The sequence below is a fragment of the Nannospalax galili genome, unplaced genomic scaffold (assembly GCF_000622305.1).
Source record: "Nannospalax galili isolate Female #2095 unplaced genomic scaffold, S.galili_v1.0 scaffold41, whole genome shotgun sequence".
NCBI lineage: Eukaryota > Metazoa > Chordata > Mammalia > Rodentia > Spalacidae > Nannospalax > Nannospalax galili.
This window is the reverse complement of record NW_008344991.1, coordinates 2,314,525-2,339,237: the sequence shown is the minus strand read 5'-3', so window position 1 is coordinate 2,339,237 and position 24,713 is coordinate 2,314,525. Positions and strand designations below refer to the sequence as shown.

Sequence of the window (24,713 nt, the reverse complement as noted above, 5' to 3'; positions counted from 1 at the left end):
TAACTTCCTTCTTTAAAACTCTGAGATTTGAACAGTGTAATGTGGCTGTTTAGTAACAATTAACAGTAACATTCTGTACATAGAAGAGACAAATTCTTACCAATTTATAGCTCCTTTCTCACATTTCTTCATAAGCATTGCTTTCCAATATTCATGTGCAGAGTTAATAACTTCAAGAGCAAAAGCCTAGTTCCAACCAAAAAAGGACACAGCAATCACACTGTTAGACTGACACAGAACTAACCTCACTGTGAAGTAACCTGTTAAAGAGTACCAGATCAGGCAATGGATCATAAAACCGGGCTTCCTTGTCAACCAGCTGTGGTACTAAGCAGGCACTTAATCTCACTAAGCTTCCTCTTCCTATTCTGAAGAATGACACAAAATGGGGGAGGGGGATCCATAAAAGGGGTAGGCACATGGAAGCCTGTGGGTCAAATATGGGCTGCCATCTTTGGCCTATGGATGCTTTAGTGAGATGGCAGTACTGAGTAGTTGTGAGGGAGCCACACGATCTGTAAAGTCGAAAACGCTATCTGACCCTAAAAAGAGACAGTTCGCCCATCTCTGATCAAACCAGAGTTATTGAATAATAAGATGATGCATGTGAAGTGCTTAGCCTAGTCCATGGCCTGTAAGGAAGAAGCCCGTTTATCCCATCATCACATAACTGCACATCTAACTGCAAAGTGATTTTTGGATGACTCACTGTCTGAAGGTGGCAAATCTTAGCATTTTCCCAACTTTCCTCAATACAGTTCATAAGATGTCTAAAACTGTACAATCAACAATAAAAAAAATTTTGAGAGGTATACACCTAATAAGACTATTTAATGAAAATTGACTTCATTCTTCAAAAGAGAAAATTCTTTTAATGATGTCTTTCCCCAAAATGCTGTTTTCCTTTTTAAGGAAGAGTCCTCATTTATTATTTAAGTCATACTAGCTTTTTTTTTTTTTCTCCTCAATTGCAACTAATTATACTGATAATGAAGAATATAAAAAATCTTGGGTTCTAAGATAGAATCACAATGGAAATTTAACTTGTAAAATAAAAGTTCTCTCAGGTCTACCGGGAACTAAGAGAAAGAGAATGGCTGAATTCTCAACGAGGCAGTGTTGGGACTTCCTTTTAAAATGGAGGGCAAGAAACCATTTAGTATATAGATAATACAAGGGAAGCTCTTTAGCTAAAATTATTTGACAATTGTGACTCTTTGGAGTAAATTCCAGTACCCACTTAAAGCAATCGGCAGGAAAACCTTAAAAATGGGAACCAGTTTTTCAACCATATTAAAGAGGTACAATTAAATGCTCTTGAGTTAGGCTCTGTGTTTGAAATGGCAGTGGCAAAAAGCAATTCATAAAATGATTATTTTTCTGAAGAGGTTGAAAGAATGATTCAGTCTCCACATAAAAAAGAGCTGTTGTATAGCTGGGCGTGGTAATCCCAGCACTTGGGAGGCAGAGGCAGGTGAACCTCTGTGAGTTCAAGGCCAGCCTGGTCTACATAGTGAGTTCCAGGACAGCTGGGGCTACAGGGAGACCCTGTCTCAAAAAGATAAAAAAAAAAAAAAGGAGCTGTTGTTTGTTAAAAGCCAACAAAACACAAAAAAATACCTGGCTCCATGACTCCATGAAGTCATGAATTGGTAGGCTGAGTCTGAGGCAATATGAGACTCTGTATGTATGTGTGTATGTATGTGTGTGTTATGTGTGTGTGTGTGCACATTTTATAATTTCTATTGTTTCAAATAAAAAATTATAACATATTGTGAGGAAAAAGATAATTTGTTATAAAAATTTCCAACACTCCATTTTTGGGGCTGGAGAGATGGCTCAGCAGTTAAGAACAGTGGTTGTTCTTGCAGAAGACCTGGGTTTGAATCTCGCCACTCACATGGCAGCTAGCAACTGTTTGTAACTCCAGTCCCAAGGGATCTGACAGCCTCTTCTGACCTCCACAGGCACTGCACAACACGGGTGCACTTATCTACATGCAGGCAATATATGCAGACATAAAATAAAAATAATAATAATAAAAAAATTCCAACACTCCATTTTTAAGAGAATGCAGTCTAAAATAATAGCTTTATGCTGTACTTAAATGTACTTAAAATTCTAAACAAGGGCCTCATGACATTAAGGGTTCCTTTAAGGAGACTTTTAAAAAAATAGAGTCCAGCAGTCAATTCTCATATGGAGAAACTCCTACTATAAACTTTGAACATTAAGTGCTTTATTTCGCTTAGAAACATACAGTAAAATATGTGGCTATAGCAAAATAGCCACTTAGAAGATGGCTAAGCATGTGCAATTTACTTAGTGGTAAGAGCTTTTTAAAAAAATTCCATATTTTAGACTTTAACTCCTTGGCACATTTTCTAAGTTTGTGTCATATTAGATCAGAGACATTTTATGGAAGTTTTATGGCATTCTCATAGAAAAACCCCAAGACAGTAAGAAAATTCAAATGTTTTCTTAATTGTTAAGTAACTTCATTGAGTCATGACAGAATTAACTGTCAGGTGGGAATCTTGGATGGGTTTCCATTAAGAACAAACAGCCTCTTCAAACTAGGAAATGGAGGGTGTTTCTTCACCACAATCTGCAAAGTTAAACTACAGCAGTCCTTCATTTTGAGATGAACTACATGTAGATCAGCCTTGTTGATTCACTTACATCTCCTGAAAAAAATTTAATGCTAATGTCCTTAAATATGTAAGTCAGTAAAACATACTTTGTCTTCTTCATGCCATTTTTACATAAAATCATCTGAGGTAAATGAGTGGTGCACAGACATCAGGCGTTACATTTTAACACAGGCTTTTTACCTTGTTTTTGAATTCTCCATCAAAACCAAACTTGTTTTCTGGTTTTCCTTCTGGTACTTTATAAAGTCTCAACCAATTAAGAGTAGCTTCCAGGTAACCTGGTTTGAACCTCTTAACGTCATCAATATCTGTGAGAGAAGAAACAAAAATACATTCCTGAAGAAACAAAATCCATTTCACTCAGTGGTACAAGTACATTCACTAAGCCCCTTCAGGCAATGTACATGGACAGATACAAGTTTCTTTTTGTCTGCAAGTTCCCAGGGCTAGACAGCAGAGAAAATGGACAGTAAATGGTAATAAGGTGCCATGAGGTTTTCCCAGATACACACATGGGAAGGGCAATACTATACAAGAGGGAAGGAAAGAAAGCCCCATAGATGAGTGAGTCTCATCAGCAGGCAGACAAGAGAGGGAAGGAAGAAGGAACAGCACACAGAAAGCCAGGGAGTGTATTACAGGAAACAACATAGGTAGTTCTGCCTGGTTAGAACAGGGGAGTCAGGAGAGGGTGCAGAGGGAGGCAGCAACCCTAAGTGGACCAGGCCAGTGAGGCACATATACTTCCAGAAGGACTGATACTATCTGATTGGTAATGGAAGGGCTTAAACAAGCAAAGTCACACCATCAGGATCTGGTGAGAGCAGTGCCCAGAGGACAATGCACCAAGGTTGGATGAGAAAGAGTTAGGGTACTTTTGCCCAATATTGAGGAAATTCTCACCATGTATCAGACTCCACCCCTATTACTGTGGCTTACACAGTGGAGAAGCAGACAAACTAATATGTTCACTAACAAAAAAGTCCCATCAGAAAAATGAAGCAAAGTGAGAAAGACAGAAGGCAAGTCGGGATTTACACGGGCTGATGGCACCTTAACGTTACAAAATAATCACTCAGATTCATCAGTGATTTCAGGGTTTACTTTTGATAACATTCACTAGAATATAATTGGAAATAAAGTAACTGTATTAAGATTAATAAATCCTTTCTTCAAAGAGGTCCCTAGGGAATGCAGCCTTTAAGAATGTAGCCTATAAGAAATACTTGTGACTGAAGGAAAACTTAGGCTAGTCCTTTGATGTACAATATGTCATAACAAATAACAAACAGACTTGGTAGCATCTGAAAAATTGCAAAGTTATTACTAAAAACCAGGAGATGATGTACACATAGGGATAATCCAGAGAGGACCTGCTTGACAGGGAAAGGCAAGAATTCTGTAATCTCTGGCCAAACAGACAAGCATTATTCTCTTGCTTTTCACACTGGCCTGCAACCTGTTATCCAGACATAGCACTCCAGAGCCTGGGGCCGCACCCCCTGGATAATTAACCACAGAGGGGGTGGGGGGGGGGGGGGGGGGGGGGCTGGTAGTGCCCAGGGAAAAGAGGAGGTCCAGTATGACACATTCAGATTTAAAGTTTGGAATGATACGATGACTGTCCATCTATCAAAGATATTTTGCAACAAAACCTAGCAGTGTTACAACTAACCAAAAGGAAATACAGGCCACGCCTGCTTCATTGATCAGAGTCAACATATTAAGTTATGGACTATGCTTTGTCAGTGAGTTGTAAAGAGTACATCCTTTCAATATTACACATTGCATTTTGGGTTTTAGAATCCGTTGTTGTGTCCCAGAGACTCTAATAAGCATTTCAAGCATTATAAAATATCGTTACAAATTAATTAATTCTGGATTTCTCTAGCTCAGTGCAAAGGGGGGGGGGGCTTTTAATCCAATGAAGATAAATAACTAGAAATGTACTTTAACTAAAGTCCAAAATAATTTATTATGTCAATCTGATTGATGGCTATCTTTGCACCTTATTCAATCTATCGCTCTATTCCACTGTTGAGAATCATGTTTGATTAATGTTATTTAACTCACTGACTTCAAAGAAAGAAAAAGCTAATTATTCAATACTTCTTTCAGTACAGGAAGCTCTTTCCTCAGAAATTATGAAGGGAACCTTTAAGATAACAGTAATTTTTTAAAGAGTCAAACATTTAAGGATGCCAATAAAAACTACAAATCTCCAATACAAGCTAAGCTTTTCAATTTTCAATTAATTATATCCCAGGAGAGAACATCTGCATTTTCACAAATAACACAAAACACAGACAAAATTTTAGGCATGCATTTTAACATTTTCTAAAAGCTCAGTTACACAAGGTTTTAATCCCAGCACCTGAAAGGCAGAGGCAGGCAGATCTCTGCAAGTTGGGTCCAGCTTGGTCTACATAGCGAGTTCCAGGTCAGCCAGGGCTACATAGTGAAACCCTGTCTCAAAAACAACATCTCTCCAGGGCTGGAGAGAAGGCTCAGTGGTTAAGAGCCCTGGTTGCTCTTGCAGATGATCTGAGTTCAAATCCTAGCACCCACATGGCAGTTAACAACTATCTATAACTACAATTCCAGGGGATCCAACTCCTTATTCTGACCTCTGCAGGCACTGCATGACATGGATACACTTATATACATGTAAGCAATACACTTAATACACATAAAATAAAAATAAATAAAATATTTTTATTTTATTATTATTATTATTGTGTATGTTTTTGAGACAGGGTCTCCCTGTAGCCCAGCTGGCCTGGAACTCACTATGTAGACCAGGCTGGCCTTGAACTCACAGAGATCCTCCTGCCTATGCCTCCCGAGTGCTGGGATTAAAGGCTTGCACCACTATGCCTGGCAAATAAAATATTTTTAAAAAAACAGCAACAAAACCAACTTGTCTAAATCCATAACTTCTGTTTTTCTTCTATCTTGCATTGTCCAAAAATGTTATCCACATTAACAATAAATGCACTTGTAAGTTTTCTTCTGCTGTGCCGGAATACGCATGGCACAGTGTTTTCTACTGTAGTCATCTTGGGCGTTTAACTCAGTGGCATTATGTTTCTCCATAACTTCTATCCATCACTATCCATCTGCAGAACGTTACTTAATGCATTTATATGGCATGCACTATCTTTAAGTAGCACTTGTATAGTACTCATCTAGTCCTATGCTTCAAATTTTACATGATAGCTTCTACTTTGGCAATCATACCATTTATTTCAGAGATGAACTACTCCAACCTAAGTTGTGAGCACCTGGAAATGACTTTTTATAAAATAAAGCTAAATTTATTTCAGCTTCTGTTTTAGATTACCAGTTAAGCTATTTTAATTGACATCCAGTGCAGTGTGTGCTGAGTCTGATGGAACACTCTAGAAGGAAGCCCACACATCTGCTACCATCAATTAGGTTTATCTTTGCCAAATATCAGGTGTATTTATTTCTGAAACATTTTCACAATTACATCTACTGTCACAGTTATGAAATTTAACTAAATATCAGGTAAATTAGGTGAATTAATCAATTAAAAATGTCTTGGGTTCTCTGAAATTATTTTTGAATGTTTTGATAAAGTTACTAAAAATATTTGTCAACAAATTAGTCCTGGGTAACAGACTTAGAGAAAAACTAAAAATCTACAATGCATAGGGGAAAGCACTTTGGACAACAGAAGTCAACCCCATGTAAAACATTTAGAGTCTTGAATGAACTATAGAAATAACTCATTCAGGTTTCTGGGTGTTTTTTTCAGGCAGGAAGACAAACAAGGAAAAAATTCTGCAGTAAACGTGTGCTCTGAGGTTTGAGGAAGGGAAGAGCAAAGTCCTCTGGCTAGAGCTGGATGAACCGAGGAGCTGGGAGACAAGAGGAGCAGCCACACACCTGCCACACACAACTCTCAGGACCACACTGTGGACTTTTATTCTGGTATGGTTCAAGACAGAGAAGTACAGATTGTAGGGAATTTCTCCATGTGTCATGTAGAGAAACATCTACCCTATAGAGAGAAAAAGTAAAGCAAGAGACCAAGTAAGGGATGCAGCCCTACACCTACATTAATGCAAGCGTACAGAGGTGGTGAGAAACTGCTAGATTTTGAATATTTTCAGAAAGCAGAAAAGAGGAATTTCTAATTATTAAAAGAACAAGCTAGTAAATATCACACTTATATATGAGTCAAAATATCAAAGAGTGGAGATAGACTGTAACACTAAGTGAAAATCTAAATCACAGAAAAACTAAAAGCAGTCACCAAAATTTGTATCACCCTAAGTTTTTAAAATCAGCTTTATGAGACTGCTAAATAATAAATATCAGGAACCTATAAGACCTATCGGTAGAAATTAACTAACTAGTCTAAGAAATAGCAAAGATAAAAGTTTCTCTAATGAAAAAGATTCAGTGATCAGGGAAAGGACAAAAAGTGACCTAAAATACATGTCTCACAGTCTCCCAATGAAGGTAAGAAAATGAGTGAGAAAATGTCAAACAATTCTGCGGTGGTTTGAATGAAAATGTCCCCCATTGGCTCCAAGTGTTTGGAAATTTTGTCCCCAGTTGGTGGTGCTGTTTAGGGAGGTCTCAGAAGGTGTGGCTATGCTGGAGGAGGCACGTCACTGGGGGTGGGCTTAGGGAGTTCTTAAGCCTTGCCAGATCTCCAGTAGCTCTCTTGCTTTCCTGTGCCTGGGTGATGATGTAAGAGTTTGGCTTCAGCCACCTCCAGCCACCATGATGGACTGTAATTCCCCTGGAACTGTAAGCTCAAATAAACGCTTCCTTTGTTTTGGCCAGTGTTTCTATTCACAGCTACAGAAAAGTAACTAATACACAATAACTAAATGATTTCTCAGATGCAATGGATCCAGAAAGTTCAGCATAACCTAAGCAAGATAATTGCAAAGGAAAGGACACCCTAGCACAGCATAGAAAAAAAATAGTTGGAATCCAAAAGTAAGAAGAAATTCTTTAAAACAGTCTGAGAAAAACAGTACTTTTGGGCTAGAGAGATGGCTCCGCTGTTAAGAACACTGACTGTTCTTGCAGAGGACCTGGATTCAGTTCCCAGCACCCACATGATAGCTAACAACCACCTGTAACTCAAGTTCCAGAGAATCTGACACTGGCTTCTGTAAGCAATGCATGTATGTGGTACACATACATACATGCAGGTAAACACACATAAAATTTAAAAAGTGAGTAAAGCTTTAGAAAACAATTTTTTATAAAAGATAATAATAATACAAACGGCTACTGTCTTAGACACAAAGGAAAGAGAGGGAGGGAGGGAGGGAGAGAGCAAGCTCCATGTTTATAAGGAGCTTAATGGTAAAAAACTTTCACTCAAAATACTATGTCCAGTGAAACTACATTTCCAAAATAAAGGCAAGAAAATATAATTTTAGATAAATTGAGATGAAGAAACTTCATCATCAGCAGGACTGGACCCTGAGAAATGCTAACACATTCAAGCTGAAAAGAAATAATGCCAGATAGAAACTCAGAACTATAGATCTTTAGGAAGGAATTAAGTGTTTGGGTATGAAAATGGAAATGGTATAAATTTAAAGTAATAGATACAAATGTGCATGTATATATATTTCTGTTAATTTTTTAAAAGAACATTTTATTTTGATTTTTAAAGTGTAATAAAGATGCACAGCCTGGATGGAGGCTGGAGGCTGCTCTCTCAAACACTGCTCACAGAAAGGCAAACAATACTGTTTGCTAAACAGTTCAACAGCTTCTTAAAATACTAGCTTATAATTATCATCACCATGCTTCACACACCAAGGCCACCAATGGACCACTAAAACCAGACTCCATGTGTAGGGAAACTGTAGAGAAGGCCATTATGACAGGAATGAGACCAATGTTTGAAGGGCTTAGGACAGGATGAAGGGCCTCACTGACTATACGTGGCATGTGGGAATTTGTGGAAATGTAGAAATGTTTGGTATTATGACTATACCAGTTGTTAGACAACCATATGCAGTTGTCAGAACTCCTTAAATTACATATTTCAAAGCATTAAGTCTGTATGTAAATACAATAAAGCAGAATAAAAAGAATAAAGTGGGGCTTGTGATGCAGCTCTGTTGGTAGAGAGCTCTCTTGTCTAGCATACTGTAAGTTTGACTTAGCACTGCACAAATTGGGTGTGGCAGTGTGCACCTTTAATCCAAGCACTTGGGAGGCAGAGGCAAGAGGATCAGAAGTTCATCCTCAGCTACCTAACAAGTTTGGGGCCAGCTTGAGAAACAGGTGATTCTGTCTCAAATAAACAAACAACCCCCCACCCAAAACAAAAAGTCCTAGTCCTTCAAGAGTTCACAATCTAGGAAGATGGACAGATGCAGAAAGAAATTATAAATATGTGAAATTAAACATTTACCTGAATTAAACAAACTGCTGTGGGGGGTGGGATGATGTTTGCCATAGAGAACCAAAGTCATTTCAACAAGATGGCATTTAGACCAGCTCTCAAAAGATAAGCAGTTGTTTCTATGCAGACAAAGACTTCAGCAATGAATGGAGAAGGAGCTGGAAAGCCACCAAGATACAAAACAGTCTGGCATACTTAGGAGGTGGGGGTGCTGAGTGTGGTAGGAGCTCAGTTTATGCAGGGCAAGTGTCAGGAAACAGGAGGATGGAGAGCATTAAATGGCTTTTACCAAGGTAGAGAATTTGCTGGGGGTTTTTTGGTAAAGAGAGTTGGAAGAGTTTCTACTTTTCTTTAAAATAAGATTTCTCTAAAGTCAGTTGAGCAATGCAGAAGATAAATTTTAGTTCTAGGAAGCTGAGAGCAGAGAAATGCTAACAGTACTTCAATGGGAAAGAAAGACATAACGGAGGCAATGGGAAGGTGGGAACAGATCGGAGAGATTTCAACTTGGTAATCAGACTGCATGTTGTTGACCTACCAATGACATAGAGCTGACAAAGTTTAACATGCCACATATATGAAAATAAAGTGTATGCACATGACTCTTAAGAAAGAACTACAACAGGGGCTGGAGAGATGGCTCAGTGGTTAAGACCACTGGCTGTTCTTGCAGAGGACCCAGGTTCGAATCCAAGCACCCATATGGTGGCTGACAATCATCCATAACTCCAGTTTCAGGGGGTCCGACACCCTCTTCTGACCTCCATGGGCACTGCATGACATGGGTGCATTTATATACATGCAGGAAAAACACTCATACACAGAAATTAAAAATAATAATAAATAAAGCCAAGCGTGGTGGTGTACACCTTTAATCCCAGCACTCGGGAGGCAGAGGTGGGCAGATCTCTGTGAGTTCAAGGCCAGCCTGGTCTACAAAGTGAGTTCCAGGTCAGCTGGAGCTACAGGGAGACCCTGTCTCAAAAAAACATCCCCCCCATGCAAAAAAAACGACGCTTCTCTGACCAAGGCTGAAAGAGCAGCACTAATCTATGGGTAGAAAACACAAATACTTATATAGAGACAGCAGTTGAAAAAATTACCCCCAAGGGCCTATGATCTCCCCAGCCGTGAGCTTTTGACCACATTTACAGTACTAGACATGAAAGTCCCTCCTATGGAGCGGACTCCAAATCCACTCAGGGAGCATTTGGTTACCCCATAATAGTCATGCCACTATTGCACCAGTGAACACATCTTGTCTGGCATGTCAGTATTGTAATGTGCAGTGTCTAGTGCTAGGTAAGATCACTGATGTCTTTTTTTTTTCCCCCAGTAGCCTGCATGGCACCTTTTGGCACTATGAAAGCTAGATGGTGGGGAGAGCATTTCCTTGTTGGTTTGAGATTTCTCAAAGACTTGCAGTCAAGTGTGTGATATCTTCAGCAATAGGGTCTTACTATGTAGATAAGGTGGGTAACCAAGGGCAATGGCACCAACCTGTGTTGTTTAGAGACCTCTGGGGCCTCTTTGACCAATTACTCATGGGGAACTATCCTGGCATTGCAATTTTTTTGTCTTTTAGGAATGGCATTATCTACCCATGAAGGGTACTTCTGTTCTAACTTTTGTTTTGAATTGTATTTTGAAATACTAACCAGCAGGTTTATAAGGCTTTTTCCTGCATCCTTAGTTTTGATTAGCCTGCATGTTCCCCCTTCTCACCCACCTCACCACTTAACTCCCTTTAGCCTCCACTCTTCTTTCATTATCCCATATAGTCTATTAATTGCTCCTATTTTTAATTAGGTTATATGACAGTAGGTTTCCATATAACTTTTTACACACCCTTCCTTTAGGTTACCCCCATATCCCCTATTCTCCCATGCCCTTCTCTGCTTAAGCCTTTTCACTCCAGTGCTCCACCTCTCCACTTTCCACTATTCCCCTCCCTCAACACATCAGTGGCCCCTCTCGTGTTGCCTGGCTTCCACTTGTACTCCAAGTTAGACACAAAAAATAAAAGATTTGAAGCTATGGTCCTCATATAAGAAAGAACATGTGGTATTTATCTTGCTGGGCCTGAGCTACCTCATTCTGCATAATTTTTTCCTGTTCCATCCATATACTTGTAAATTTCATGATTTCATTTTTCTTTACAGCTGAGTAATATTCCATTATACACACACACACACACACACACACACACACACACACACACACGCAGCACATTTTCTGAGTCCATTAGTTGATGGACATCTAAATTGATTCTTTTTCTTAGCTGTTGTGAATAGGGCAGCACTGAATCTGGATATGCAAATGTGTCTGTAGCAGGATGTGAAGTCCACTGAGTACATTCCCAGGCATGGTACAGCTGGGTCATATGGCAGTTCCATTTCTAGTTTTCTGAGAAACTCTCATTACTAATTCCCAAAAGTTACTGCACTAGTCTACACTCCCACCAGGTGCCTATAAGAATTCTCCTTTTGCCACATCCAAAACATGAAAAAACTAGATTTTTTTTTTATTTTTTTGAAACACTGTCTCACTATGTTGCCCTGGCTGGCCTGAAACTCACTATGTAGACCAGGTTGGCCTTGAACTTACAGAGATCCACCTGCTTTTGCCTCCCAAGTTCACAAGTTAGGTCAGATTAGTTGGTTTTAATTCAGCAAGTACTCTTGATTTTCTGACCATTGCAGCCATAAATTCTTTGTTTCATTCCCATTTTAATTACTAATGTTAGTAACTCTCAGATCAGACACTACACTACTCCACACAGTGATACAGGGATTACAAGACAGCATAGGGTTCAAATGGCCACAGAGTTGCAAGGGTTCTACCTACCAAGGTAAAGGCAGAGAGTGGGCACAGATGCAAAGAGTCACTGCAAGCGGTCAAGAGGATTTGAACATAAAGGAACCAAGTCACAGAGTTGTCTAGGGGCAGAGCTGCCAAGGTGAGGGTCTGAACTAGTTGTAGTTTCAAGTGGGCTGCATCAAGCCAGGGGATCAGACCAAGCAAGATCCTTGGGCAGTTGGGAGTCATGGCCATCCTGTGATGTGCTCAGCCATTTGCTTGATGATGAGTCAGTGGGTGCTGTTGGGCCCAGTGTTAGATAGGAATCTTTTTTTAAATTTTTATTTATTATTTTTATTTTATGTGAATGTGTGTATTGCCTGCATGTAGGTAAGTGCACCCGTGTCATACAATGCCCGCGGAAGTCAGAAGAGGGTGTCAGATCCCTTGGGACTGGAGTTACAGTTGTTAGCTGCTATGTGGGTGCTGGATTCGAACCCAGGTTTTCTGCAAGAACAACCAGTGTTCTTAACTGCTGAGCCATCTCTCCAGCCCCTAGATAGGAATCTTTTATACAAGTCAGGTGAGAAAGTTGCATCCTTCTTTGTTCTAGTGTATTTGATCAACTCATAGGCCTGGTTTCTCTGAGGAGCAGGGAGGAGTTCTAGTAAGGTGATATGATAGTTCTATTTTTAGTTTTTTAGGAACCTCCATACCAACTTCCATAGTGGCTGAACTAAATTACGTTCCTACCAGTGGTGTATAAGAGTTCCTGTGCCCACATCCTCGTCACATCTATTAGTTTTTCTTTATAATAGCCATTTTAACTGTGACAAGATGGAATCTCAATGTAGTGTGAGGGCGGGGTGTGTGTGTGTGTGTGTACACACATGGACATGTGTGTTTGTGCATGTGAAGGCCAAAGGTTAACATCAGATGTCTTCCTTAATCACTCGACACCATATTTTTTGAGACTGGGTGTCTCATTGCCCCTGGAGTTTGCTGACTGGCTAGGCTGGCTGGCTAGTGAGCCCCAGGGGTCTGCTCCTCTGGGGTTACAGATATGCACTGCTGTACCTGGCTTTTATGTGGGTGCTGAGGATCTGAACTCTGATCTAAACGCTCACTTTACCTTTGAGCCAACAATGTAGTTTTAATTTGCATTTCCCTGATGGCTAAGGATGCTGCACATTTTTTTCCTATGTTTATTAGCCATATGCACTTCATCTTTTCAGATCTGATGTAGCTTTTCAGAACACATATGCCGTATGTTCCTGATTTCATTGGACAAGCTCACAAGTAGTACTTCTTCCTTTATGTTATCATTCTGTACCCCATGGTTTGTGCTGGGCAGGTCCTGGTAGTTTACCTGCAGGAACACGGTACAGAGTCATTTGCCTTTAGCACTTGCACTCAAAGTAGAAGAGCAAGGCGCTGCACTATAAAACAGGCTCACATAGGACAAGATGTAGCCTGAAAGCTCTTGTTCTGTGTAACGCTGAGCAATTTAAAGCAGGGCACAGCTTGACCTCCACTTTGTATTTTATTTTTATTAATATGGACATGTTTGTGATTTTTTTCAAGGAAATTTTGGAATTGCTTATAGTGAAATTGCTTCTGTCATCCTACTGAAAATATGTGCAGCCGGGCACGGTGGTGCATGCCTTTAGTCCCAGCACTCAGGAGGCAGAGGCAGGTGGATCTCTGTGAGTTCAAGGCCAGCCCGGTCTACATAGTGAGTTCCAGGCCAGCTGGGGCTACAGAGAGACCCTGTCTCAAAAAGACAAAAAAAAAAAGAAAAAGAAAGAAAAGGAAAACATGCAGACTTTGGTGAGGTGTAATATTCTGTTTTATGTTTATAGTTTTAAACTTTGACATGACTGAACCAAGCTAGCCATTGCAACACAGAACATTTTTTACTTTAAAAAAACAAAAACAACCCCCTCCCACAAAAAATTATTGTTCCTAGCTGTTTTTATAATTTTAATATTACTATACAGTCATAAAGCCAGCACTTGGGAGGCTGAGGCAGGAGGATCACCATGAGTTCTGGGTCAGTTTGGACTATAGAGTAAGACCCTGTTTCAAAACATTAAAAAACATAACATTACTATTTCAAATCTTTGAAACTGGACTAGCCACTGTGAAAGTCTTTTAAAAAGCTAAATAATGTTTGCAACCAAATATCCTGTACTCCCTGATAGAAAATTGGTCACTTCGGCAGGCTCATTAACACTGAGAACACTGAGACCATTTAATGAACTGTAATTAGCTTACAGGACTTAATGCTTATAATGGTGTCTTAATGGCCTGAAAGAGTTAATAAGACTCCCTGGGCACCAGACTCTTACTGGAGAATGCCTTGCCCTTTAGAGATAATAGTGCTTGGTTAGCAAATAACCAAGTTCAATGCTTTTGAAGAAAATTGAAACGCTGGGGCTTATATCATTTCTCTCTTGTTTAAATAATCACCTTCCATAAAGCAGAGCTTCAGAAATTGACCAGGCAAATGTTTGAGCCTCTTCAGAGCATCCAGTAGTGCTCAAGGACCTCAGGTTGGAGCAGATAATTTAGGCCTAGCAACTTGTCAACCTGCAGATTTCTTCTGTTTTAGTCTTTTAAAAAATTTTTTTTTAATTTTTATGTGTATGCATGTATTGCCTGCATGTAAGTAAGTGCACCCATGTTGTGCAATGCCCATGGAGGTCAGAAGGTGTCAGATCCCCCTGGAACTGGAGTTACAGACAGTTGTTAGCCACCATGTGGATGCTGGGAATCGAACTCAGGTCCTCTGCAAGAGCAGTCAGTGCTCTTAACCACTAAGCCATCTCTCCAGCCTGTTTTAATCTTTAAATAAGTGAAAATTATTGTCTTTTGTCCTGTAAGAACTACTGCCTATGAAGTGATTTTATACTTAAAAAAATGAAAACTTAAAATCAAAGCAGGTCTATTGATTTAAGTACATTCTAGATGAGTAAGTTAATGAGCAATAAAGGACTTATTTTAAACTGATAGAACTTTTTTTCAAAGACCATCATCAGACTTGTCTTAAAGTTACTAGAGTTTTTACGTGTTTCAAATATGTAGAATTTCATCATACATTTAGGAAATTTAAAAATCAAACAAAACTACATAATTTATTATCTTTCAAGATAGGAATGAACATGTGGAAAGTGAATTTGTTTGCTTAAAATTTCACTTTCTAAGCAAACACTCCTGATACCCTTACAGTTATTTAAAAAATTAATATGGTGTTTGATTTTCTTCCTTCTGGAACATAAGATTGTCATTTAAGAAACAAGAAGAGTGTAGGGACATAGCATAGTAGTCCTAAATCAGAACACCGCTGCTAACTTGTAACCAGAAGAGGGTTCCATTTGCCTTCCTGGGCTACTGAAGACAGTGGAGTGCACTCGAGCGCTGTATGGGGCTGGGGCGTCACAGCTGTCACCCCAGTAGCTCTAGCATTTATAGTAATGCTCTGTGGAGCATTACTGTAAGTCTAGGAACCACGCCAGTTGCTTCTTTTGGAGTTACCTGTTTTTAACTTTCAAACAACTTCAATCAAGATGTGCTGCTCCCATTTTTCAGCTAAGGAACTCGAGACACCGGGGCTAAAATGTATCCCAAACAAACTTCAGCCATTCAATCTAGTCTTGTTCCAGGATCTCTCCATTGCTCTATCACTTCAGTCTTCTAAAATACAGGGTTAGTCAGCTGTGTTTGTAATTTGTGAGGAGTGGGGACTATTTTCCCTGAGGCAGTAATAAACTAATGATAATTAATGTATGATAGAAAGGCAGGTCTTTTTGATCTTTATCCTTTTGATTTCAATAATGGGTATCTTGAGGCATGGGTGTGTGGGGAAGAGGGTGTGGGAGGAGGCAGCTGAGGAGCAGGGACAAAGGGAGTCAAATGCACTATCATTAAGAGTTCCATCACTAGGAGTCTGCTGCTTCCTTTTGGAACCTTGACCCCTTAAAGTTTTTTAGGCTTCAGTCATGTGTGATGTGGTAAAGTATGGGGAACTCTAAATTCTAAAATATTTTATCTATTATTTTTAATCTGCCCTCCTGAATCAATAAAAAGAACTGAATTATCTTTGTTACATTTATTACTCACATATTAACTAAACACTCATGACATTTGCTGTCCTATTCTCACACACATATTGGAAGCTCAGTTTAAGGGATCATGAGGCAGATTTCTTGGGAGCACTGGCACATTTTTAAGTGTCTTAGGAAGGCTATTAAGTGTTAGAACTGGAAGTTCAGTGGCAATCTCAGTACCATACCTGTCCTTTCAGCCACTTTGTGATATGCTTTAAATAAAAATTACAGTTAAATTTCTTCTCTGTACAAGGCACCAGTATGCTGCTCATTTTATTGTTACGCAACATGTCTTATAAACCAGTAATGAATATTTATGTTTTTGGAAAAGCTACCAACTCTTTCTTGAACTGTTTCCTAATTCAGTACATGTAGGTTTATATGTAAAATTAATTACCTTGGCTTGGGAATACCAATTTTGAAGTGTATTTTCATTTTTTTCATGAGCTAAGTGTGCATTTTTTTATAGGTTTGGACTTGGTAAAAGTAGGCTTTATGGGAGGGAAAGGAGAACAGAAAATAAAAGGAAAATACAACAAGGATACTGTTGATTAACCTGTGTACATTAACCATAAGCCTGCATAGGAGTTTGGGAAGCATGAACATCTTTGGGGATCCTGGGTAAGCACAGACAGTTGAGGAAATTAATTCTCTGAGGAGAAACCTCCCCACGTGGTCCAGAAATGCACTGTTAGGGAATGACTGTTGAGTCTTGTGAATATTTATGAGGCATAAAAACACATGTTCTCACCTCCCTCAAATGTTGTATAGAAGGAGCTAGTTGTACACAAGTCCAACTCTGGGGAGCAGAACACCATCCTGGGGTGAGAGCTCTGTGCAGATGAACATGCATCTCTTCCTTTGGAAAAATCCCAGAGTCATAGCTCCTTTGCCATTTCTCTTTTGGAGAAAATGTTTGCATGGGCTATTTCCTGATGCCTTTTTTTTTCTTTTACATAATAAGAGCAAAGAGATCATGTTAAATTTATGTTACTGATTTTTGTATAAATGTAAAATTTCCTTGGCTGATTGTATGCTTTCCTTTCCTTATGTTACGGTTTAGGGGAGATAATCCAGATAAAGACATTATCTCCCTTCTGATCTTTGTGGAAGTGCAGGTGGTTCTCAGATGGCAGGAACGAACGGTAAGATTAGAGGTGTGAGTTTAGATAGTTTGGTAACATACCGTGAGTGATTCTCTGCAGTGTGTAGCATAGTGTAGATACTAAATCACTCTTTAAAACTGTTTGAATCAGGGGCCAGAGAGATGACTCAGTAGTTAAGAGCACTGACTGTTCTTGCAGAAGATCTGGGTTTAAATCCTAGCACCCACACGGTGGCTAACAACTGTCTATAACTCCAATTCCATGGGATCCAACGCCCTCTTCTGTCCTCCTTGGGCACTGCATGACACAGATGCACTTATTTCCATGCGGACAATACCCATGACAATACACACAATACACATGAAATAATAATAAAAAAATTGAATCAATGCATAAGAGGATATACATGTAATGACAAGCAAAAGTGAACATTTTGAGGAAAATCTGAAAATATCTTCAAAATAGGTGTAGTTTTATTTATTTATTTATTTAGTTAGTTATTTTTTAAAATTTATTATCCCTCCCAAGTGCTGGGATTAGGCCTGCACCACCACACCTGACTAGAAGCTTTTTTTTACAGTATGCAGTAGTCAATGTAGAGACTCACAACTGGTCAACATACTCAGAATAAGTAACTGTGAGTGCTCAGCCCTAAATGGGACATCTATATCAATGCTTGCCCCCCACCCCCTGCCCCCCAGGCTCAGAGAATGAGGAAGAAGAGGTAGGAAGAACGTAAGAACTGGAGGATGGGGAGGCGTGCCATAGGTATGACATGGCTTCTGCACTCATGAAATCACTGCAGCTGTGGTTGCCTGAACAAAAGAAAGCCAGCCAGATCCCAGCATGGGTGGGAGGAGCCCTTGAGGCCCCACCCCTTACTGAAGAGCTATTGGCAGGTGATAGCTTCTAAAGTAGGGAGAACACTCTTATTTGAGGGTGTGGCCACTAGTAGAATACCCATAATCCAGCAATATGCAGCACTATTTGGATTCGGTGAGTTACTTAAAAACAGAAGACATGAAGTGGGAGTGAGGACATGTTGGGGGAATCAGAAGGTGCTGGACGGAAGACATGAGGGTGGAAAAAGATATGATCACAGTCCATTGTATGCATGTATGAACTTCTCTAAGAATAAAAAACAACCAAATAAAATGCCAGAATGTACAAATGCCAAATATTTAAATTGCCATAAACTTAACTACTGCCTTGTGATAGAATTTTCAATTCACATAATTGAATTGATAAAGTTCAATTGATATAAATTGCAGTAACTTATAAAGTTACTGCATTACATATTTAAAGATGTGTTAAAGTTACTTAATAGAAGATGCCCACCAACCCCCCAAAAAGAAAAGCACTTCAGACATTTTAGACTTCGAGGGTCAACGTCATATATAATTTTCTGCAGCAATGACAATGAAAAATAAATAAAAAATAAAAGGGAAGAATATAAGAAATAGTAAACATAACCCAGGGGGCAGCACAAAGAAACCCTGTGAGAGTTGTGCAGCAGGTCAGGGAACAGAGCACACAAAACTGATCACTTAGCAGACAGTATGACAAACTAAGTGAATTTCCACATAACAACTTTGTAAATGCTAGTTTTAAATTTTCAGATTTAACCAAAAAACAAAACATGAAAAAAACAGATTTCTTTTTGGAAACAGGGTCTCGCTATGTTGCCCTGGCTGGCCTAAAACTTACTACATAGACCAGGATGGCCTTGAATTTACAGAGATCCACCTGCCTTTGCCTTCCAAGTGCGGAGATTAAAGGTATACACCAGCACACCTGACAAAAAAATATAGTTAAAGAATATAAAGGTCATAATTTTTTTTTTCTTTTAGTACAAAGCTGCCTCTCACATGCCAGACAAGCACTACATTCACAGACAAATGTATAAATTCTGATGCCACAGAACTAACAATGAAGCTCTGAGGAGCTGGGTTGTAAAAGAAGAATAAACAAACTTGAACATCCCAGGTTCTACCCCGGCACTCTAGAGTAGCTGCTTCAAGTATGAAGTAGTAAGTTGTTACACAGCACTATCTTCTGAGCGTAACAGCCGTCATCTTCATCACAGCAGCCCTGACCACTTGCAAGAGACCCTGTAGATTAGGCCTGTTGACTGTGGATGTTTTCTCATACAACAAGGGGCATGAGGAAAGTGACTGCACCCTCACCCAATCTCAACCACTCTCTCCCGTACCTCCCAGCTAGCTGGATACAATTCTGCCCTAGCTGGTCTCAGGGGAGCTACAGCAGACAGATAACAGATGGTCACTGAAGGGGAACGTCATCTATGCAGCTATGGGGAAGCCATCATCCATGCAGGGGTGCGACTTCCTGGTGGTCTGGTGGCTTTGGGGTCACCTACGATCCCATAAATAACCCTCATCCATGCTCTGCAAGTGGGCCAAATCAACTCACAGCACCCCAAGGCAGGCATGGGTGGAATTCTATTATGGTTTGTTGTTGTTGCTCTGTAAGGAGGGGGTAAATGTTTACATCTCCCCAGTGAAAGAGTTCTCAAAACATAAATACCACTTGAAATACAACACTTGAAATACCATACTTAGAACTATTGGGATAACTGAGAAAGAAATATAAAATATTTAAAAAGAAATATAAAATAATCAGGAAATGTTTAAGAAATCCCTGTCTTTCAAAGAACCAACTTGAGTCAGTAAAGAAACTATATACATTAAGGAATAGAAGTATAAACACACTGTGTTCAGAACAGAAGCCCCTACTCAAAAGAACTAAGAAGAAGATGTACGAACTAGGCAGGAGCAGGGAGTGGGACAACCAGAAGAGAGAAGGAAGGAATGAAAGCAAGGGGACAGGAGACGGGAGGGGTCCGTAGAACTACTTCGTTTACCCACACAAAGCATCATTTGTCTCCATCCTTTCCTTTTCTTCCTCCTGGTAATATAACACCACTCACACAAGCATATATTAGCCTGCCCTTACAGTTTATAGGAAGAGGATTTTAAAAACCAGTTTAACACCTAAGTGTATGAGCTGTGCTTTGCATGCTTCCTTTTCAACTCTAAGAATTCCAATGACACGCTAATTTACTTTTGTTTTCTGGAAAGTTCCAGACTTACCATGAAACTTTTCTGCCTCAGGATCATTCACATTAATAGCAATTATTTTCCAATCTGTTTCACCCTCGTCAATAAGAGCCAAAATTCCAAGGATCTTCACGTGAATCACTTCTCCACGAGAAAGAACCTACACAGAGAAAAGATGCTCATCATTTGCAAGGCTTTGGAGAACTTAAAAAGATATGATATAAATCACTGCAGATGATGGAAATCTAATAGTTCTGATAACAAAAAACTAATGTGAAAATAGTTGGGGCTGGAGAGATAGCTCAGCAGTTAAGAACACTGACTGCTCTTGCAGAGGACCTAGGTTCGATTCCAAGCACCCACATGGCGGCTAACAACTCCATCAGTCCACAACTCCAGTTCCATGGGATCTGATGCCCTCTTCTGACCTCTGAGGGCACTGCGTGACACAGGTGCACTTACACACATGCAGGCAATACACTCAAACACATAAAAAATAAAAATAACCAGAAAATAGTCATAAGGTCTGCCTTGTAGTATCTGCTTAGGATTAAGTATCTCAAAACTTCTACTTCTACTCATGAAAGATTGCTGGTTAGATAAACAAAAAGCAAAACTAAACTAAAGAAATGTATCCTCCAAGGAAAATGGACAAAATGTGTACAATCACTCTTTTCAGACATCAAACAACAGGCAGTGCAGGATCTGGAGGACTGTGACCTCAGAGGGAGGTTAACAAGGGAGGAGGGCCTTGTAATTGCTGGGGTTTTCTGCTTAACACACTGCAGACCAAGGGCCAGGAAGACAGAACCCAGCAGAGCAAAGGAATCCTAAGAAAAGTTTTAAGATTCATAGAGAAAAATTTTTCAAAGGGTTGGGGGGAGGGGTGGCTTGTGAGATGGCTCAGTGGGTAAAGGCACCTGCTGCCAAGGTTGATAACCTCAATTTTATCTCCAGGACTCATAATGTGGAAGGAGAGAACTGATTCCCACAAGTTGTCCTGGAATCTCCACACCCGCTTCATGGCAGGGGCATATGTGAGCATATGTGAGTATGCACACAAATGCACAAAATAAATAAATAAAACTAAAAATTAAAAACATAGAACCAAGAAGGATGAGGCAGCTACGATTCATGGGACCACAGACTGTAAACAAGAATTTATTCTGGAAATCCACACAGGGAGCCTCCTGAAACTTCAGTGAGGGGCTAACCTGTGCATGCCTGCATGCCTGCATACTTGGGATAAGCAACAAAGCAGATGCCACAGAACTACGCTTAGAAAGAGATCCAACCACTATGGAAAATGTCATTTAGCACAAGGGATAGTCAACACAGAGTAGAAGAGACTGGAGTTGCTAGAGTCAAACTTGCTCTCAAGAAGAGGCTGTCAGACCTGCCCTAACAAAGTTCTGGTTTTGTTGTTACTACATTTTTATGCCTAGAAACAATCAAAATGATTGAATGAGTGAATGGCAAGAAAGTAATTGTTAAAGCTCGAGATACAAACAAAACAGGTTTCATAAAATGCTTAAAAATGAATTTAGGATAAATTAAATAACAGCAACAAGCTGGGCTGGGGACATGGCTCAGTCTGCACAGTATGTGCTACGTGAGCAGGAGGGCCCGAGTCCCCAGAACCCACACCAAAGCCAGGTGTAGTGCCACATGTTTGTAATCTCAGCAGGGGCTAGGAACCAGGAGGATCCCCGAGTCTCTCTGACCAGCCAGCCTAGCCAAATCAGTGACAAACTCTGCCTTAAAAAAACAGAAAGATGGCACTTGATGAATAATGACAGAGGTGGACCTCTGGCCTCTACATGCACATACATACACTCATGTGCACATTTCCTCATTTCCACTCATATGTATGAACACACACACACACACACACACACACACACAAAGAAGTTGAAGCTGATGCTCCATTGCTTAGGAAAGTGATTTCAGTGCCCTCAAGTTACTAGTGCCTGAATTCTTTCTATATTCTTTTACTTATTTATTTATTTTTTAAATTATTTTCATTTTATGTGTATGTATATATTGTCTGCATATGTGTAAGTGCACCAGTGTCATGCAATGCCTGTGGAGGACAGAAGAGGCCATCAGATTCCCTGGAACTGGAGTTACAGACACTTGTTAGCTGCCATGTGGGTGCTGGGACTTGAACCCGGGTCTTCTGCAAGATCAGCCAGTGCTCTTAACTGCTGAGCCATCTCTCCAGCCCTTCTTTACTTATTTTTAAAGGTTCATTTGGCTACAGAATTCCCTTATAAGCTTTGAACATGCTTCAGATCAGATTCCTTCATGATTCAAAATGCAGTTTTACATTCACAAAATAAGGTATGCAAAACCAAGTTATTTCTTTGCCCTGAAATAGTTTATTTTGAAAAACTATGATGTTAAGCAATAAAGGCAAATAAATTCACTCAAAACATTTGCAAAATAAAATCTTAATAAGTATACATGAAGTGATTTGCATAGCAGATTACTGTGTGACTATAGTAATGTGGGGTTTTTGTTGTTTTTTGTTTGTTTGTTTGTTTTTTTGACAGAGTCCCCTAGTCCTAGCCTGCCTGGAACTCACTATGTATACAAGGCTGGCCTCGAACTTACAAAGATCTGCATCTGCCTCCCAAGTGCTGGGTTTAAAGGCATGTGCCACCATGACCAGCTGTGATTCTATTACGGAAACTGAAATTTCACTCTTAAGATACACAATTACCTTAGCCAGGATTTCATACACTTCACATCTATCAAGTACCCAGTGTTATATTAGGAACTGTGAGTGAAAAAAAAAATCAAAGAATATCTGCTCTCAAAATTTATCGCCTTGTGTGAGAAACTTAAGATACTTCAGGCCAGGATAGAATAATGAGGCAGAATACAAAATACACTTTAGTAAAAGAAGGTTTCAAAAACCAGGACTCTATCATCACAAGTAATAACCACAGAAACAACATGGCCATAACTTGGAAATTTTAAAGGACAGGGATAGGATTGTCACAGAGATGTGTATCAGTTCTCTCAATTATTAGCACTGGAAGAGAACACTGCAGAGGCTGGAAACAGACTCAGAATCAGGTGCCTGCAATTCAATTCTGCTCTGACATCTGTCAGCTAGCAGCACTGGAGAGCAATTGCATGGAAACTGGGGAACCAGAATGTCTGCTCCACAGGAGGCAGTGGGAAATGAGGAGATAAACTAAATGAGCACTTCCGGTAGTTTTTAGACTAGTACTTTTCTGTAAGTGTCAACATCAAAGTTTAGATTCCTTAAAGAAATCATAATTTATTTTTCCTCTTACCAGTCTTGCTAAATGAAAATATTAGGATTAAAAAAAAGTTTGTCCCTCAAGTATATCCTCAAGGCAAGATTTCTAAGTGGCATTTCATCTCACTTCCTACGGTGTTCTAACTCTATAAAAGGCATGTACTACCATTTTCATCTTACCCCACGCAGAATGGCTAAGAGCCAAAAAACAAGACTAGTGCTGGCAAGGATGTAGGGAAATGGGAACTCTTATTCACTGCGGTGGAGTGCCAACTGGTGCAGCCACAACAGAAATCAGTGTGGAGATTCCTCAAAAAGCTAGAAATCGATCTACCATATGATCCAACCATACCCCTCTTGGGCACATACCCAAAAAACTCTGTATCCTACTACAGAGATACTTGCTCATTCATGTTCATTGCTGCCCTTTCCACAAAAGCCAAGAAATGGAAATAACCTGTGTGTCCATCAACTGATGAATGGGTAATTAGATTATAGTACATTTAAATACACATGGAATACTATTCAGCTGTCAAAAAATGAAATTCACAGGTAAATGGATGGAACTGGCAATAATCATTCTGAGTCAGGTAATCCAGATCCAGAAAGATAAATGTCACATGTTCTTTCACATAGCTGAATGCCAGCTTTGAATTCTTAGACATACATGTTCAGTTGGAAAATTCAGAGAGGTCAAGAAATATATATATGGTGGGGGGGCCATATTCATGAGAGGGAAAGTAGAGTGCAGTGATATAAAGGGAGAAAGGGGAATTATGGGAGGGAGTATGGGGAGAGACAACTAACACTAAAGGCCTTTAGAAAAAGCCATATGGAACCCACAGTTACGAAGTTTCTTAAAGTGCATACACATACATTGTAAAAGATTTAAAGAGTTACCTCACAACAGGGGGACATGGCCCCAACTAGATTCCATTGGCTAGCAAAGTGAAAGTCCAATGGCAAGGATAGACTCCCTCTTTTGAAGCTGTTGACCAGGGGTCCCATAGACCCTCTAACAATACTGGTCATTTCCCTTGCTCTTGGTTACCCACCAGAACTTAACTGTAAGACCCTAGTGCTAAACACACTACACACACGAGCTGCAGAACAAGGAGAAACCAAGCTGGTGCTGAATTCAAAGCTTCAGCATCCTTAAAGAAACAAAACTTGAGTTCTTCACCTGCTTTTTTCTTAATAAGAAGTCTGTCTTCAGTGTGTTTGCTTGTTACAGGCTACAAAAGCTGAGCTCCTTCCATTCCAACATCATATTCTGTAA

The 24,713-nt window shown here is 39.7% G+C and overlaps 1 protein-coding gene across 1 annotated transcript in view; it reads right to left on the bottom strand.

The window, feature by feature from the left end:
- Ppa2 (pyrophosphatase (inorganic) 2) overlaps positions 1 to 24,713 on the bottom strand; it is an 84,774-nt gene that overhangs the window by 13,483 nt on the left and 46,578 nt on the right. Inside the window, exons 7-9 of the mRNA XM_008841274.3 lie at positions 20,194 to 20,320; positions 2,835 to 2,962; positions 101 to 186 (exon numbers count right to left, since the gene is read on the bottom strand). Of these exons, the coding sequence (XP_008839496.1) occupies positions 101 to 186; positions 2,835 to 2,962; positions 20,194 to 20,320 (341 nt within the window). The remainder of the gene's footprint in view (positions 1 to 100; positions 187 to 2,834; positions 2,963 to 20,193; positions 20,321 to 24,713) is intronic.